An 18,701-nucleotide genomic window follows, 5' to 3' on the forward strand; every position below is an offset into this window, starting at 1 on the left:
AAAGCAGAAGGCCTCCACTGAGGTTTGGGTTGTATTTGGGGACTATTTGGAGGGGTGGATTAAACCGAAAAGATGTTTGGGAAGAAAGGCTATTAAAGGGAAAAATACTTCGGAGAAGAAGGTGAGTTAGGCTATCTACTGAACAAAGTCATTCTTGACTAATACTCAGATTAGTCAGCAGAGTAGCCGTCTGAAAGGCATTAGGTAATGCTTTTTATTTTGATGGACAGCCTTTGTTAGAAAAATACTTTTATAGATTCATAAACTGTGGAGACAAATCTGCACAGCCAGCGAGAAAGAGGCGGAAGAGCTCAGGTCCACCCTCGTGAACAAGATTCTGATTGGGGTAAGTGTATTTTTGCATGCTTTAATTGGCCACTGACTCACCAATCGTTTGCCCTCATTAACTGACCTGACTAAAAGCCAACTTCGACATTTCCGGCTTTATTATGGCATGGCGTAGTGCAAGAAGCCTGTCAAAAATAAATATACTCCACTGGACGGTGAAAATGTACCTTTTAAAGTGTTCATTTGTCACTTGTTTCACAGGCCGAAACCCAGCTCGCTAAAGTAGCCAAGCACCTTGGAGTTCTTTGGTGGATTGATATAAAAATAATTATCATCAGGTGGGTAGCCAATGTAATGAATGACGTTTGAAACATTTAGCTTGAAAACGTGGTGCTTGTGATGTAAAAATGCACTACTAGAGCCTTTTAAACTCAAAAATTGGCTGCTGGCATGGATATTTGCCATGCAGGTAGCTTAGTGGTTAAGAGCGTTGTGCCAGTAACCGAAAGGTCGCTGGTTCTAATCCCCGAGCCGACTAGGTGAAAAATCTGTCGATGTGCCCTTGAGGAAGGCACTTAACCCTAATTGCTCCTGTAAGTCGCTCTGGATAAGAACGTCTGCTAACTGACTAAAATGTAAATGTAATATTTGAGTTGCTACCGCTGCTGCAGAATGGCTAGCTTGCCCCTGCCACTTCGTCTCCAAGTTTACCGTGGCATGTAGCCAAAATAGCGCACGGTGTGGCTAACGTTAATCCAAGGTCAAATTAATCAATACAAATAATGTATGAGCCGTACGTCAACCGCGGGGTAGGACCAAACATGCTATGATGCTATTCAAGGAACCGCGTTATGGGGAAATGTGGACAAATCATGTATTTGCCTCTTACGTTACAGATTTTGCCCACGAATATGTGACTTATAGATCAGAGAGTATTTAGCGATTGTTTCCTGCTAAAGAGGGGTCGTCACTAGCTACTACATCCACGAAGTGCAAAACCACGCCTATTTCTAAAATGTTTAAACCTAACCTTAACTACACTGCTAACCTTATGCCTAACCTTAAATTAAGCCCAAAAGCAACCTTTTTTTGTGTGTGGAATTTTGATGATGTAGCCTATTTTGACATGTGGCTGTGCTATCTAGTAGAAACCCTTTAGAGGTGGGAGAACTGAGAACAGTGCATTTGCACTGATGGGTGGTGTCGGGTTTGCTGATGGATTGATACATTGTTTCTTGGGACTGTAGTTTATATTTGCTCAAGCGCGAGCGGCTGTGTCTGGTGTCAAGTCATTTATGTTTATCTTTTATTGAATGACGTCTAATATTTGCTGGCAAATTACAGAAGACTATCGAAGACTATAGGCTAGACCTTTGGGATCTTATTTGGAGAAACTCTCTTGGCACATATTTTGTCATACGTCCAAAGATGTCTGTTTTGGATGGTAAGTGTTCAGTACCTGTCCGGTAATGAGTCTTTCCCATTGCTATTGATTGCTCTTGACAGTAATTTTTTCCATTACTATAAGTCTTGACTTCTCTTAGTTTGGAATGATTTCCACTTTTTGGAACGCAGTGCATTCTTTTTACTTATCTATATTTCTGATGTCGTCTTGAATTGAGGCTACTGATATACTGAGAATATAGATTTCACCAAATCAGTATTATGCAATACTGTGAATTGGCAAATTAGGCTACCAATCTCTTAGTGGGGGATATTTTCATCTTGAGTGATTTGCATGTCAATTGTACCCAGAGCTTGGTTGCTGCTATGTTTTATATTATTTTCTTAACATAACACATCCTGTATTGAACAGAGGGTGAACGAACCACAATTGACTGGTTCAATAATAAAGGGGCAGGTAGCCTAGCGGTTAGGAACGTAACCGAAAGGTCGCTTGTTCGAATCCCCGAGCCGACTTGGTGACAAATCTGTCTGTGCCCTTGAGCAAGGCACTTAAACCTAAATTGCTCCTATAAGTCGCTCTGGACAAGCATGTCTGCTAAATGACTATTTTTTAAATAATATTGACCGAATAGGCTTGACTTGTTAATGGTATAATGGATATAGGAAGAAAATGCTAGATGTCCATTAAAATAGATCCAATAAGCCAACATGTGGGTAGACATTTGCATGGCATCATATGTAACCACGTTCCATTTCACCTATTGTAAAATAATGTACTTGCTTGCTTATGAATGACTACAAGCTGCCTTGCTGCCTTGCTCATTAGAACACAGGCATGCAGTTGTTTCAAGAAGGCTTTATGACTGAACACCTTTAAACTGACCTTATCCTCTCTTTGATCATTTTTAATGGTTCCAGCAGAATGAACAAACTAGCCCTCTCCCTCTCTTTCTTTCATTCTCTCTATCGCTCCTTTCTCTCCTTTGGCCTAATACTCTTTGATTGTTTCGAATGGTTCAAGCAGACTGAATGATGAAATACCTCTGTCGCTTTCTTTCTCTCTCTCCTTTCTCCCGGCAGATCTCAGCAAAGCCGGGGTGGCAGAGTTTCAGGAGAAGCTGCGACTGTAGCATGAGACCTCCATGCACAAAGAGCTGGAGAAGCTGCTGACCACAGCCAATGGGGCTGAGCAGGAGGTGGTCCTGGGGTTTAGTGGTTTGGAGCGAGAGTACCTGGTGCATGTCTGTGGATCTAGGGTGGTTGTTTTGGAGGAGTGAGGACATTTCTTGGCCTGCTGGACTGAGTTCTGGGAGGGGAGCAGGATGGTGAATGACCTGTGTGTCTCTCAATGGGTCAAACACAGACACATACACTTCACGATTTCACAACATGGACCTTCTCTTCTCCCCATCTTTTCACCTCCTCACTCTTTGCCCCCTTGTTTACTTATAAGCCCCCAACAGGCTTGCTGTTAAACCCCTTTTCTATATATGATGTAGGCCATACATTCCCACATAAATCATTGTCACTTTTCATCACCACTGAGCCCTCACCTTACAAAGCATCAGCTATTACCGTGCCATCCCACAAGCACAGCGCACAACCCATCAAAATAACCCATTTGACCAGAAACTGGAAAGACAATTCTCCTCCCTGCTTAGCAAACAGTTACACTAATTTGTATGCAGTTAGCATTGCTACTGATAACTAAAGCATTGGCATGATGGCAAAAGTTTACAAGATAAGCATTCTCGCTCTGTACAGCAAGTGGTTCCTTTTTTACGCTCCTCCTGGTTTCACTTCAAACACAACACATTCAAGTTAGACTGCAGAGGGGGGAGAAAACGCAATTAAAACCCACCAAGGAGCCCGGAGGGTTGAGGAACGAACAGTGAGATGGGCTAGGTGGGAGTTGTAATGATTATCCCAATGGGGGCATTTAGAACACACTGAACCGTAACGTACATGAAAGCCATTAAGCAAAGGTCAGAAAGGAGGGTTGTGGGCAGAATGCTTTGATTATAGGGAGTGAGCAGGAGAGGATGAAAGTCTATGCTTCACCAAACAGACTGCATCGACAGACTAGAGAAATAATGATGCACATCATTTGGAATAGAAATATCGAGTTCAGACGTAGCCTATATGGCACATCCAAAAAGTATTTTCAACTGTGTATGATACTATAGAATTTGTCAGGCCAGTGTTTTCTCGAATAACCTCCACCAGCTCCATTTGATCTGGTCTATAGAGCCCCACAGTGGAGGTGTCATAATACCCATAAAACCTAGCGGTCAAACGGAAATGGTTCCAATTGTTTTTCCACCATTCATTTTTCCCATAGGGGATTTTAAAAGCACTTAAAATAAGGGCTGTGTTTCGTGTAGTCTTACCCTGGCGTGTAGTCTTACCCTGGCGTGACGCTTTGATAACCTTGTAAATCTCTCTTGGACAAGGTGACTTATCAATATGTTCAGCTCTATTTACTCTCCGATTCGAAAATGGTAATTAGCATCAAAGTAGACATCATGAAAAACTACAAGTCCCTGGAAACTCCTGCACGTCATCTTTAGTTGACACCTTTGCTAACAGGTATTGTGCCAATTTTAAAACTTGCACAAGACAGTTCGTAGAATTGTCAATTTAAAGAAATTCATTACTACATTTAGCTAACATTAGATAAATAATCCAGAGATTCTTACCTTTGCCTCGATTCGACAGTCTCGTCCAGATCATGTCATTTGTAGTTCTTTATGATAGCCACATTGGCAGCTAATTAGCGTTTCATTTTTGGGGAGTAAATACAGGCGAATATATTGATAAGTCACCTTGTCCTAGAGAAATTTCACTGTTATCAAAACGATTTCCCTGTTTGACCGCTATGTTTTATGACTCATACTGTGGTACTCTATTCCAGTACAAGCACACCTGATTCAAATGTTTTACTAATCATCAGACTGGCAGGAGCTGACAGGAAGTGTGGCTCAAGGGACTTTTCAGGGCCCTCTCATCTTCCTTTCAGTCATTGACAGCGCAGCCCGGGATGTTGACAGTAGGTGGAAATATGTTGACAATCTAAATCTGGTCCCATGCTCTCTCCAGATCGATGGCCAGGAGTTCAAAGTGTGTGATAGTGTGAAGATTTTAGGGGTAATGATACAGAAAGTCTTACAATGGGGCGAACAGGTTGCCACTATGGTAACCAAGAGCAACATACATTTGTTTGTCCTTTGCCGCCTTAAAAGCATTTACACCGACTACAGACGCCCCACCCTGGAATATGCTGCTCCTGCTTGACACAGCTCACTGACCCAGGCCCAGTCTGATGACCTGGAGCGTATTCAGAAGAGAGTATGCCACACCATCCTAGGAGGATACTCCAGTTATACTGAGGCACTTTAGACCCTGTCCCTAACCCGACTTCATGAAAGACGGACACAACTCTGCACTTACTTCGCTATTAGCCTCCTAAAATCTCAATTCAGAGACTGGGCTACCCCCTGACTGAATCACAGTGACGGGTAGGATCACCTGCAGCCAGAACAAACAGACTATACCGAAGTCTAGTTTACCAATTCCATATTTCTGCTCATTGATTAATACGTCTCTTTAAGACCACAGGACATTATTGATTTAGATTTTTTAAACTATTTTTTTGTTGTTGCTCATATCCATTAATATTTAGAATGCTCATGGATTTGTATTGACTGCTATATGAGTCTAAGAAAAAAACGTGAAAAACCACCCCAAAAAATCAAGCCCTTAATTTGTTGAATCAGATGTGCTGTTTCTGGAATATATCAAATAAGTGGAGATGGCTGAGGTTACTAGAGGATTGGGAGACACTGATTTAGGCTTTAGTAATGTTTTGATTTCAATAGTTCATCTGTCTTTTATCAAGCTATGTTTTGCGTGTGAAATTGGATGCTATTATGAATAAATGATGTGGATTTTGATCATTTACGTCCATGCAGAGTCTGATCCTTGACACTTTCTCTTTCAGATTTCCAAAAAGGACTTTGAGGGTTTTAAGAACCTCTTCCACAGATTCCTCCAGGTGAAAGGACCCTCTGTGAACTGGGACAAGATCCACAAGCCCCCAGAGGATCTGGTGAGTAGTTCGGTTTTGACCCTGGTTGTCTACACGCTAAAAGCTCAGGCCTTCGTTATTTGCATAAGAAATTACAAGACATTGTCATACCGATCAGCCTATGTCTAGAAATGTTTCCCTTCCCTACCATTGGAAATCCATTGCTTCTGCAGATGTAGACCTATTTTTATGTTGCCCCTCTTGTACAAAGGATAAGGGATTATCTGGCCTGTAGTTTATTTTATTTTTAATAAAGTCTTTGTTGCATATTTAGTGCTAGTCCACAAACTAGTGTCTAAGAAACACTGTTTTGAGTGTAGCATCTCTGTGTATGTTGGGTAAGATTGGATCTCTAGGCCAAAGCCCTCTTCTACAATGAACAGGAGGTAGACTCAGTTAAAGGAAGGAGTGGAGCGTTTCATTGAGACCTGTGCTGGAACCACTGACCCATTTAACACTTAGGCCACATGCAGGAAGGCTACATCCAGTTTGTATATAGATGCACACACTTGTTTGTGAGTCTGTACATTCCCAAGCTCGTGAAGCCCACAGATCTTAATGAGGGATGGAAACAAGCACCAACAGAACCGAGACGAGGTAACCAGATCCAAGAACAGAGTGTGTAGCTATGGGCCCGAAGCCAGCCAGCCATTTATCAACTGGGTGACATTTCAGTATCTCAGAGCCTGACCCCCCCACCCCCTTCACGAAATACCCCCCGGCTCACAGAAGGTTACCCTATAAATAGCCTGACCTCTCCAGCATTCGAAAGCACAGCCTTGAGGGAGCAGGATTCTAGCCTGGGGTGATATTTGGCTTACCCTGCCCCAAGCCCAAGCTGACATTCTTTCTACCCACGTCGTGGGTGTGTAGTCCTATGTGCTCGAGCAGCCTCACTGTAGGACCGTCTTGTTTTGGGACGTGGTTCATGGTCACGACCATAAGGCTAGTAGGGAACTTGAAACCGTATCTGGACTCGTTCCGCACTTGTGACATAGACACAGGTCACCTTGGAGACCTTGAGTTTGAAGTTCAAACAACTCAGTTGTGTTAAGTTCTTATGAACTCAATCTCATCATGTTGTATTTCTCCATGTTATCGACAGAAGCTGTATGGCTATGAAACGGTTAATCGTTTATCCTATATAACAGTAATGTCAGTCTTATGCAATAAATCTGCACAATATTGACTTGTGAGTTCATGTACCTAATTGAGTGAATCTCTCAAAAACAAGTCCATGCAAAGTAAAGTGGTTTTCTCTACCAGATTTCCACAGATTCTTCATTCCCTCCCATTTATGTAATCGCTTCATTGCCAAGGACACACAGTTATTGTAAAACGCACTGCTTTTGCTCTTAGGTCAATATTGGTTGTTTTGCAGAGATTGACTGTTTGAATGGTTGGAGTCCATGGCTGCTAGGAAGCCTGAATATGCACCTTGAGTTTGCAGTCTCCATATTGAGTTGTTCTAATGCTTCGTCGGCTAGCTAAGTGCTTGGAAAGAACCCTATATTTTGAGTAGCCTAGTGAATAAAAACGGCCCAAGAATGGAACCTTGTGGCACTACAGTATTTATAGGAAGCATTTCAGACATTGTACCATCAACCTGTACACAGTTTTCCACATTTTAAAGGGATTCTTTAGGTTCTTTGCTGTTTCACTCTACTAAAACTCTGACTTATGAATAAGTGAGAGATGTTTAACTTCTCTAAATCTAGTCCAGTCTGTTGCCAGATCAGACTGTCTTACTTTGGCCCAAACCACATTTCTTTCATGAATAAACTCGGCTAGATCCCCAGAAAACCATGGATTGTCTCAATCCTTATTACTTAGAGCGACTGAAATTATTTTGAAGGATCACGCAGGAAGCCTTACTCATCATATTCTCAAAAATTATGTTTCCTAATAATGGGTGGTTTCGCCTTTGTAGGGAACTACATTAACTACTCACAATGAAAATAACCTCTTCTGTGTGTCGTTAAGAGTAATGGCACTTCACCTCAATAGCCCAGACTTGGGTTAAACACATGTTATTGTGTTGTGTTATGACTGATGATGGAGGAGAACCCACACCTTCAGACAGTGTGTGGTCTTGGCTCCAACACAGCCATGAGAGACTGTTGTGTGTTGGGAAGGATCCCCCATAAGGTAAGAACCATTGGTATGTCTTTGAGAGCAAAATGTTTATGGTGATGGAATTAGTAATTCGAAAATGATTTGGTTATTTCTCTCTTGATCTTTTGAGTCTCTTGAGATATCTTGATTACGTGTTAGTATCGTGGCAAGGAAACAAAACACGAACCATATTTTAAGTTCTGTAGGAAAACAGCCCAAATGTTGGAAACAAACATCATTATGGTGTCATCCAGAGTCACATTTGATTTATTTTTCAAGCTATAGCACACAATATTTTACATATAGCAGGTTTTAAAGGACCAAAGTCTTTGTTCTGCTTCGTGTTTTCATTTTTGCCATGGAAAAAATATCGCAATACTGGTATCGTCCCCAGTGGCGTGTATTCATGGATGCCAAGAGAAGCCAGGCTTCCCCCCAAAAAAATTAATTTGCAAGAGGCTGAATGTATCTCACCAGAGAAAGCATCAGAGCGAGCGAAACAGCGCCCCTCTGTCTCTGTATGTGTAGACCATCTATCTGACATTGTTGCCGCCCGTAGCATTGAATTCAAGGGAAGCCAGCGAGCATTTGGCCTCCCTTGATAAAAAAATAAAAGTATAAAATAATAGCCTATCAGCGAACTCAACTGTGAATGGTCCTGGCGCACCAAAACAAAGTGTCAAGGGAAGCCAGTTTGGATTTGGCTTCACTCCAATCACATCAAGAGCAATTGACAGAAACAACTTGAATTGTTGCAGCTTGTTGTGTTGTTGTCCTCCAGTGGCTAGCTAGCTAAAATTGACCCTTTCCTATACTGAACAAAAATATAAACGCAACATGCAACAATTTTACTGAGTTACAGTTCATATAAGTCAATTTAAATAAAATCATTAGGCCCTAATCTATGGATTTCACATGACTGAGCAGGGGCACAGCCATGGGTGGGCCTGGGAGGGCATAGGCCCACCCACTTGAGAGCCAGGACCTGCTAATCAGAATGAGTTTTTCCCCACAAAAGGGCTTTATTACAGACAGAAATACTCCTCAGTTTCATCAGCTGTCCAGATGGCTGGTCTCAGACGATCCCACAGGTGAAGAAGCCGGATGTGGAGGTCCTGGGCTGGCATGGTTATATGTGGTCTGCGGTTGTGAGGCCGGTTGGACGTACTGCCAATTTCTCTAAAACGATGTTGGAGGCGGCTAATGGTAGAGAAATTAACATTAAATTCCCTGGCAACAGCTCTGGTGGACAATCCTGCAGTCAGCATGCCAATTACACGCTCTGGTGGACACATCTGTGGCATTGTGTTGTGTGACAAAACTGCACATTTTAGAGCAGCCTTTTATTGTCAGGTGGATGGATTATCTTGGCAAAGGAGAAATTATCACTAACAGGAATGTAAACAAATTTGTCCACAAAATTTGAGAGAAATAAGCTTTTTGTGTGTATGGAAAATGTCTGGGATGTTTTATTTTAGCTCATTAAACATGGGACCAACACTTTACATGTTGCATTTATATTTATGTTCAGTGTAAATTAGCCATGGATGGAGATAGATATTTGGACTTTTACTTAATTCTCCGTACTGGCCAATGATTAACGCCGATTCTCATCCAACCATAAATTCATACATTGTGCCCCTGTGCTCTATTTTTATACACCTGTCAGCAACAGGTGTGGCTGAAATAACCGAATCCACTAATTTGAAGGGTGTCTACATACTTTTGTACAGTGGGGAAAAAAAGTATTTAGTCAGCCACCAATTGTGCAAGTTCTCCCACTTAAAAAGATGAGAGAGGCCTGTAATTTTCATCATAGGTACACGTCAACTATGACAGACAAAATGAGGAAAAACATTCCAGAAAATCACATTGTAGAATTTTTTATGAATTTATTAGCAAATTATTGTGGAAAATAAGTATTTGGTCAATAACAAAAGTTTCTCAATACTTTGTTATATACCCTTTGTTGGCAATGACACAGGTCAAACGTTTTCTGTAAGTCTTCACAAGGTTTTCACACACTGTTGCTAGTATTTTGGCCCATTCCTCCATGCAGATCTCCTCTAGAGCAGTGATGTTTTGGGGTTGTTGCTGGGCAACACAGACTTTCAACTCCCTCCAAAGATTTTCTATGGGGTTGAGATCTGGAGACTGGCTAGGCCACTCCAGGACCTTGAAATGCTTCTTACGAAGCCACTCCTTCGTTGCCCGGGCGGTGTGTTTGGGATCATTGTCATGCTGAAAGACCCAGCCACGTTTCATCTTCAATGCCCTTGCTGATGGAAGGAGGTTTTCCACTCAAAATCTCACGATACATGGCCCCAGTCATTCTTTCCTTTACACGGATCAGTCGTCCTGATCCCTTTGCAGAAAAACAGCCCCAAAGCATGATGTTTCCACCCCCATGCTTCACAGTAGGTATGGTGTTCTTTGGATGCAACTCAGCATTCTTTGTTCTCCAAACACGACGAGTTGAGTTTTTACCAAAAAGTTCTATTTTGGTTTCATCTGACCATATGACATTCTCCCAATTCTCTTCTGGATCATCCAAATGCACTCTAGCAAACTTCAGACGGGCCTGGACATGTACTGGCTTAAGCAGGGGGACACGTCTGGCACTGCAGGATTTGAGTCCCTGGCGGCGTAGTGTGTTACTGATGGTAGGCTTTGTTACTTTGGTCCCAGCTCTCTGCAGGTCATTCACTAGGTCCCCCCGTGTGGTTTTGGGATTTTTGCGGCAGGTAGCTTAGTGGTTAAGAGCGTTGTGCCAGTAACCGAAAGGTCGCTGGTTCTAATCCCCGAGCCGACTAGGTGAAAAATCTGTCGATGTGCCCTTGAGCAAGGCACTTAACCCTAATTGCTCCTGTAAGTCGCTCTGGATAAGAGCGTCTGCTAAATGACCAATTATTATTATTATTATTATCATTTTGACCCCACGGGGTGAGATCTTGCGTGGAGCCCCAGATCGAGGGAGATTATCAGTGGTCTTGTATGTCTTCCATTTCCTAATAATTGCTCCCACAGTTGATTTCTTCAAACCAAGCTGCTTACCTATTGCAGATTCAGTCTTCCCAGCCTGGTGCAGGTCTACAATTTTGTTTCTGGTGTCCTTTGACAGCTCTTTGGTCTTGGCCAGAGTGGAGTTTGGAGTGTGACTGTTTGAGGTTGTGGACAGGTGTCTTTTATACTGATAACAAGTTCAAACAGGTGCCATTAATACAGGTAACGAGTTGAGGACAGAGGAGCCTCTTAAACAAGAAGTTATAGGTCTGTGAGAGCCAGAAATCTTGCTTGTTTGGGATCAAATACTTATTTTCCACCATAATTTGCAAATAAATTCATAAAAAATCCTACAATGTGATTTTCTGGATTTTTTTTCCTCAATTTGTCTGTCATAGTTGACGTGTACCTATGATGAAAATTACAGGCCTCATCTTTTTAAGTGGGAGAACTTGCACAATTGGTGGCTGACTAAATACTTTTTTCCCCCACTGTATGTATAGTGTATCACGGTCGCAGGGCATATGAACTAACAGGTTATAGAGCAAGCAACACAATTATCAGAACACATAGGTTGTAATATGTCATTTTTCTCTGGCTTGGCTTCCCTAGTGATTTTACCCACGCACCGCTACTGATTGTCCCGGCCCTAATCTTGATGTGACTTTCTGAGATGAGAGAGTTGTGAGGTCTTGGATATTGTAGAGCTTGGGCCAGTCTTTGGTAATGTCAAATGGTGACCAACATAAAGATTTAGCCTAAATGTTGTTTGTTAAAAAAAAATGTGCGACTAAAGGTGAGCTATTTAACTCAGGAGAATCCTTATGGAAGATTATTATAGCCTGTATGTCTTGAGGGAAGTAGAATTGTAGAATGACATGGCTCTCCAGACTCCTATTCATTTAAAAGGGGCTATAGTTGTGGTGATAGTCAGCCTAATACTAGTTGGGAATAGTTTATAAAAGTTTTGAACCATCTGCCACCTAACAACAACTCACGTGAGGTTGTAGCCTCTGTCAATGGAGAAATACGTGTCTTTAGTATTTTCCTAAGGAGTTCCCTATTACCGTGTCTTACACGTTGCTTTGTGTATTTTCAATGGTACGTACACACTGTAAAACAATACATGGGGTGTGTTGGGAGAGTGCGTACAGTCTGCCTCCTCTGTAGCGTATAGGGCCGTCTAGTAAGTGGTGAGTCTCCATTGAACGTGTTTTTTAGTACTAGGCTTTCTTCTAATCTGTCTGGTCCTGGAGAACACTGCCCATAGCATTGGGAAATCAAATTATAGGCTAGATTTGAAATAGCCTATTGTGGGTGTATCTGTGGGAAGACATTGTCAAGATACTGTGAGGCAGTTTGAATTCCTTCATGGTCGCATTCTCATCTCCAATGGTTCGTCTCATAAAGCTGTGAGCAGTAAGGAAGCGAAAAGGCCTGGCTGCCTGTTACCTTGCCAACTCTGAAACTGTAGCCTCCCTCCGACGGTACAGGAAGTGTGTGTGTGGAAACGTAGTGCAGGAGGTGTCAGCACACACTCCCATCACTCTCCTGCATCCGTCTATGCATGTGATGGGGATGGAGGAGAGGTAAAGTTAGGAGGTGTGGCTGTCTGTGTATGTAAGTTGAGAGTTGAAGGCAGTGTGTATAGGATTTGGTGCAAGTTAAGGTCTTGAGTGTGACACACACACACAGTCTCTATAATTACTCCCTGTCCTTTTTGTCCTCTTGTGTCGGACATCTGTCATCTTTCCATTTGCCAACAGCAGGGCCAGTAAAGGCCAGAGGGCCTGTTCCGTCTCCCTGGGAATGATTCTAAATGACTGGAAGTACAGGAAAGGGAAAGGGAAGTTCATTATACCCACAGTCCGACTATACCACATCTAGCTTACACTGTATTCAGCTCACAGTAAAACATACCATATTAACAGTTTGGGTTTGCAATTACGTAGGCTACTGCTGTATATTGGTGTAGGCCTACAATAAATACAGTAGGCCTATTGTTTTTCCTAATGGACAAATTATGTATAAAGTTACTCCAGGCTTTCAGCTATTGCATCTTAAAAAGCTTACCCAGTGTGGTAACATACTAAAACTTGGTAAGAAATGCATTTTCTCTGCTTTTCTCTCACAAGTCATTGCTTTGTATTTCGCCCGCATGTGGTGTTAATCAAGCTCAGCTAGCCAATTTTACAGTTAAATGGCTAAAAATGTATTTTTCTGTACCACGATATGCTGTTGTAGGCCTAAACAGTTTGTGGGTTTGTTACATTTATAGGACAAGTGGGAGCATGGACACAAGCCACACATTGCGAAACCAATGAATGCTTGAATGAATAAGCCTTCTACCTTGACCTATGCCTACTAATAATTGGTCCACAGGTGCAGTCTCTTTACAACAAGAATCTGATTAGTTAGTTTCTCCCCTCCATCCAGGGTGGGTTAACATGGCGTCACACACTGTAGGTAGGACGACTACTACCGCCATCATCACCTCTTCTGCTCCCAGATCTCAGCCATGTTCAAGTCCAGCTTTTCAAGTGTCCTCAGTGACTGAACGTTCTCAGTGTAAAATGCCACATCCACCGCCACCAGCCTGGAGTGGGGTGAGAGAAAGGGGAGTCATTATGTGGGGGGATCAGAGAAGTGCTTTCAAGTCATCATCATTCAACAAGTCCATTGGAAATGTAAGGTACATTGTCCTTTAGCGACAAGGAGCTGTTTTATCAGACACATTAAGCCTAGTCCACAGCATTGGCTATTTCTGGACCTTCAAGAGGGATCCTCTATTGATCAATGTTTTTAATTTGGCATGAAGATACAGTATGTAATATTGATACACAAAAACAACTTTGACCAGATACATAGTTATCAGTGGTAAAGGATGACGCTGGTGTTAAAAACACTTTGCTACATCCTCTGTGGCGATTTGGGGGGAACCATTTTCTGCGGGGGTGTTTTGTTCTCCCCTCAGTCCATGTGTGAGGATGTACTTTAGCGCCACCGTTCTGGGTTTTGACAGCTGTCGCCATGGCTTCACTGAGCAGCACTGTAACGTAATAGGATCTGGAGTGATGCCAGCTCCCCCCTCCTCTCCACCCTTCCTACGCTCCAAAACAGAGCACACCACCTCCGTCACCCTACTTTGAGCAACCCCAACACTGCCCCCCAGCTTTCAAATGCTGAACTAAAGATCCAACGTCAAAAGTCACATTCGACTTTAACAGGGATTGACATAAAAGGTTGCCCTGTTGCCCGGGGCAAGTGAACTGAGCAGTCGGAGAGTTGAGTTTTCTCTGTGGTTACCCCATTGGGCAGGTTAATTATTTGATTGAAAACGACCAAACAGCAAAGAATTCTTGTAGCCTAAACTGATATTTCTGGTTCCTCCCCATTTGTTTAATTGAAAAACTGTCAATTTATGTAATTTCTGTGTAACTTACTTACTTCTTTGTTAACGGAGGAGCGTAGGGCCTGCACTAAAGCGTTCTAACATTGCCAGTCTGTGTAAACAGCTATACATTTTTGGGCATGTGATCATAATCTTCAGGCTACTCCCAGTATCTGACCTCTGACCTGTACCTCTTGCCCTCCCTGTTGCAGATCCACCCCTATGACAAGATCAAGGCCCAGGGGCTGCCGGACAGCGTGGCGGCCAGCCTCAACAAGCTGGTGGTGGTCAAGCTCAACGGAGGTCTGGGCACCAGCATGGGCTGCAAGGGCCCCAAGAGCGTCATCAGTGTCCGCAATGAGAACACCTTCCTGGACCTCACCGTCCATCAGATCGAGGTAGAGGATAGGATACTGTGCTATACTGTACTGTACTGTACTATACAATTTCTTGGTCCGAGAGAACATAACACAAAAAAAATATCAACATATTCAATATGAGCCAGAACGTTAAATAGAGCTAGTTATTGTAGTACTAGATATTCATTTTTTTGCAATTTCTACATTCAACATAATTTATGACAAAATGACAGTATGATAAAACTATTTGGGAGCCAAACTCCAGTTATAAAAATGGCTCCCTCTCTCGCTCCCTCTCCTCTCTCAGCACTTAAACAAGACGTTCAACGTGGACGTGCCTCTGGTTCTCATGAACTCCTTCAATACAGACGAGGACACCAAGAAGATCTTGCAGAAGTACACACACCACCGGGTGAACATCCACACTTTCAACCAGAGCAGGTAACACACGCACACAGACGTCCGCACCTATAGAAATATACACCTGGGTCATGTTCAGCAGGGTACAGCGTTATAAGTGTTTTGCAATGTAAAATCCTAATGAGTGTTGCTATTGGACAAGTTCAGGTACATTCCTGTTTCAAAGCATTTTCTCTGTACTGGACATGATCCTGTTCTATTACGATCCTCCTTAACGCTTTCCTGAACACCCTCTCCCTCTTTTTACACCCCATCCCTCTCTTCTCGCCTCTACCTCATCTAACAGGTTGTCATTGTAAATAAGAATCAGTTCTCATTGACTTACCTGTATAGATAAAGGTAAATAACATTATAAAAACTCTCCTCCTGCCCCTCTAGATACCCGAGGATCAACAAGGAGTCCCTGTTGCCCGTGGCCAAGGACCTGGGGATGCATGGCGACCACGGCGACGCCTGGTACCCGCCCGGTCACGGAGACATCTACGCCAGCTTCTACAACTCCGGCCTGCTGGACCAGCTGATCGCTGAGGGCAAGGAGTACGTCTTCGTGTCCAACATAGACAACCTGGGCGCCACCGTGGACCTGTTCATCCTCAACCATCTGATGACGCAGCCCAAAGACAAGCGCTGCGAGTTCATCATGGAGGTCACGGACAAGACCCGTGCAGACGTCAAGGTGAGCAGAGGTTTGTGTGCTAGCTAGACACAGGCAAGGGTACTCAAGTCCAGAGTACTGCTGGTTTTCTTTTCACCCTGGTGGTTAATTCAATTGTTAACGAGTCCACTCACCTCGGCAGTACTTTGAGGCTGAAGATGTAAGAAAATTAAAAAGTGATGAAGTGAAAATGGTAGAGGATTGAAGTGAATTCCCTACAATTGTATGATACATTTTGATATGTTTTATACCTCAATGTAAAATAGCATACAGCCTTCCATTTAGCCACCTTTCCAATTCCTGACTGCTCATGGTTCTGCCACGCCTCTCAATCCCTCCACAGGGTGGCACGCTGATCCAGTACGACGACAAGCTGCGTCTGCTGGAGATTGCCCAGGTGCCCAAAGCCCACGTGGACGAGTTCAAGTCGGTCACCAAGTTCAAGATCTTCAACACCAACAACCTGTGGATCTCCCTGGCCGCCATTAAGAGGCTGCACGAGCAGAACGCCATGGACATGGAGATCATTGTCAACCCCAAGGTGAGAGGACGGGGTGAAGGCGAGTCTTAAAATGACAACTGTCTGGTATCTGTGGCTCAGTGGGTTTAGTTCATAGCCATGTGTTTTAGCGTTTCCTTTGGTATTTATTTTTACCATCCCCTCTTACATAAATGACTATTTTTCGGACGGCTGTCACCCATGGCCTGGAGTGACTCAACTACGATTTGATTTGCATAACTTTGTAATAGCCGCCACAAGCTCACTGAACGTTAGCGCCAACTACATCCTCCCCAGACGCTGGACGGTGGTCTGAACGTGATCCAGCTGGAAACAGCGGTGGGCGCCGCAATCAAGGCCTTCGACAACGCCCTGGGAGTCAACGTACCCCGTAGCCGCTTCCTGCCCGTCAAGACCTCATCGGACCTGCTGCTGGTCATGTCCAATCTCTACAGCCTGGATGCCGGCTCGCTCACCATGAGCAAGAAGAGGGAGTTCCCCTCCACGCCACACGTCAAGCTGGGCAGCTCTTTCACTAAGGTAATGGAACCAAAATGACGATTTCATGCAATTTGTTGAGTCATTATGACAGACATTTTGATTTTATATACATTTGTGTGGGTCTTTTTTTATTGAAGGAGGTAGTCATTCATATTTTATGGTTTGAATTGTTAGTATAGGTTGTTGAGTGTATAAATGACGTGTTATGGTTGCAGGTCCATGACTTCCTGACGAGGTTTGAGAGCATCCCAGACATGCTAGAACTGGATCACCTCACAGTGTCAGGAGACGTCACCTTCGGAAAGAACGTCTCTCTCAAGGTAAAGGCTTCATACCCAAAATGGTACCTCATTACTATTGCATAGTATCTACTTGGCATACAGAACATTGATGTTGGGCTAGTTTTGCTGGACATCTCTCTAACTGTCAATGTTTTGTTGTATTTTGTGCATTACATTTGTCTACATCCCCTCCTCACTATCCATTCCACAGGGAACTGTCATTTATTATTGCCAATCACGGAGATAGGATCTATTCCTGCCGGAGCGGTGCTGGAAAACAAGATTGTATCTGGCAACCTGCGCATCCTCGACCACTGAGGCCTTCAGGACACAAGCCAGTCGCACAGACAAGAGACTTGAGGCCAAGGAAAAACTATACCTAGGACTGTTGCAGAGCAAGAAAGACAGACAGGGTGCCGTTCCACATCAAGGTTATTATCACTGTGATCCACCATTTCAGATAAATTATCTGCAGCTTAAAAAGAAAGACTTTACCACAGTCAGGGTCATTTTAATCAGCTTAAAATGGGTGGGATGGTCCTCCTAATGAGCATTTCAGCACACCATGCAAACACATTACTTCTGTTGGGAGCGAAAGCTGTTACAGGGTTCTAAGGCTGCGTTTACACAGGCAGCCCAATTCTAATATTTTTCCTAATTATTGGCAAAAGAGCTGATCTGATTGGTGAAAAGGCATATTAGTAGAAAACGATCAGAATTGGGCAGCCTGTGTAAACACAGCCTTTGTTGCAAATTCTGAGCCAACTCTAACCTGAATAAAAGTGCAATATGGATTGAACTTGTCAGTCTGTCTTGATTTTAAAAGTAGAATAGTTTAAAGTGGCAAATCAATCATATAAAAGGTGCTGGCTCTGAAGAACGCATCTCAAAACTCCAAGGTAGGTCAATAGTCTAGCGCAGGGCTCTCCAACCCTGTTCCTGGAGGTTTTCGCACCAACCCTAATCTAGCGCACCTGATTCTAATAATTATCAGGTTAGTTACAACTGGGGTTGGAGCGAAAACCTACAGGAGGGTAGCTTTTCAGGAACAGGGTTGGAGAGTCCTGGTATAGTGTTTCTCATCTGGATGCATACTGTCAGGACGATTCCTTGTCTGGGTGCATCTCAAGCTAAGATTGATTCCTCGTCTGGGTGCATCAATAGTCTAGTGGCTTCCTCACCTACAAGGCCAGCAGATGGACAGAACAAAAATAAGTCCAAAGTAGAAATGCTTCCATATTATCCCATGTTTTATTCAGTTTCCTGGGATTCAAGACAAATGTTCAGGCATGAGGTCAGATTTTCAGTTTGCCACACACTTCTTTATCCATCTTAACCAGAGCAGCAATGAGGGCCCAACAGTCATTCTCACAAACATACACACAGGCACTCAAACAGTATACTATTGTAAAGAAGTCCGTCTTTGATATTTATCAAAGTAGGCACTTTTGAAGTAGACCACTGTTTTTACTGGATGGTGCTTTTTGTAATACCATTGGATCCTCTTGCATAAGGTGTTATGTGAACACAGTGCAGACAGACAGTTAATAGAACTGGGTAATAAGACTATTTTGGTTGGAGCTCGACTACTTTAAAAAGACAAACCAATCAGAGGCTAATGTTCGTTCATGCGTACAAGCAATACGACAGGTGATAGATAATGCTGGATAGTACTGTCACGACTGATATTGCATC

At 43.2% G+C, this 18,701-nt stretch overlaps 1 protein-coding gene across 4 annotated transcripts; it reads left to right on the forward strand.

Moving 5' to 3' along the window:
• The first annotated feature begins 446 nt into the window (after nt 1-446).
• Nucleotides 447-17,800, forward strand: LOC311113680 (UTP--glucose-1-phosphate uridylyltransferase-like). 4 transcript variants are annotated; one of them, XM_084156977.1, is made up of 10 exons: nt 447-626; nt 2,776-3,020; nt 5,696-5,803; nt 14,504-14,689; nt 14,958-15,091; nt 15,449-15,746; nt 16,069-16,266; nt 16,522-16,764; nt 16,941-17,045; nt 17,218-17,800. In XM_084156977.1, exons 2-10 carry the CDS (start codon nt 3,018-3,020, stop codon nt 17,251-17,253), a joined length of 1,311 nt encoding a protein of 436 aa, XP_084013103.1. In that variant the 5' UTR covers nt 447-626; nt 2,776-3,017; the 3' UTR covers nt 17,254-17,800. The 4 variants fall into 4 exon arrangements, with proteins under 4 accessions (XP_084013103.1, XP_084013102.1, XP_084013100.1 ...); XM_084156976.1 differs by having other exon boundaries at nt 2,776-2,891; XM_084156974.1 differs by lacking the exon at nt 447-626 and adding an exon at nt 1,477-1,732 and having other exon boundaries at nt 2,776-2,891; nt 16,501-16,764.
• The last annotated feature ends 901 nt before the right edge of the window (nt 17,801-18,701 follow it).

The sequence above is a fragment of the Coregonus lavaretus genome, assembly GCF_964263955.1.
Source record: "Coregonus lavaretus genome assembly, chromosome: 40".
Classification (NCBI taxonomy): Eukaryota; Metazoa; Chordata; class Actinopteri; order Salmoniformes; family Salmonidae; genus Coregonus; species Coregonus lavaretus.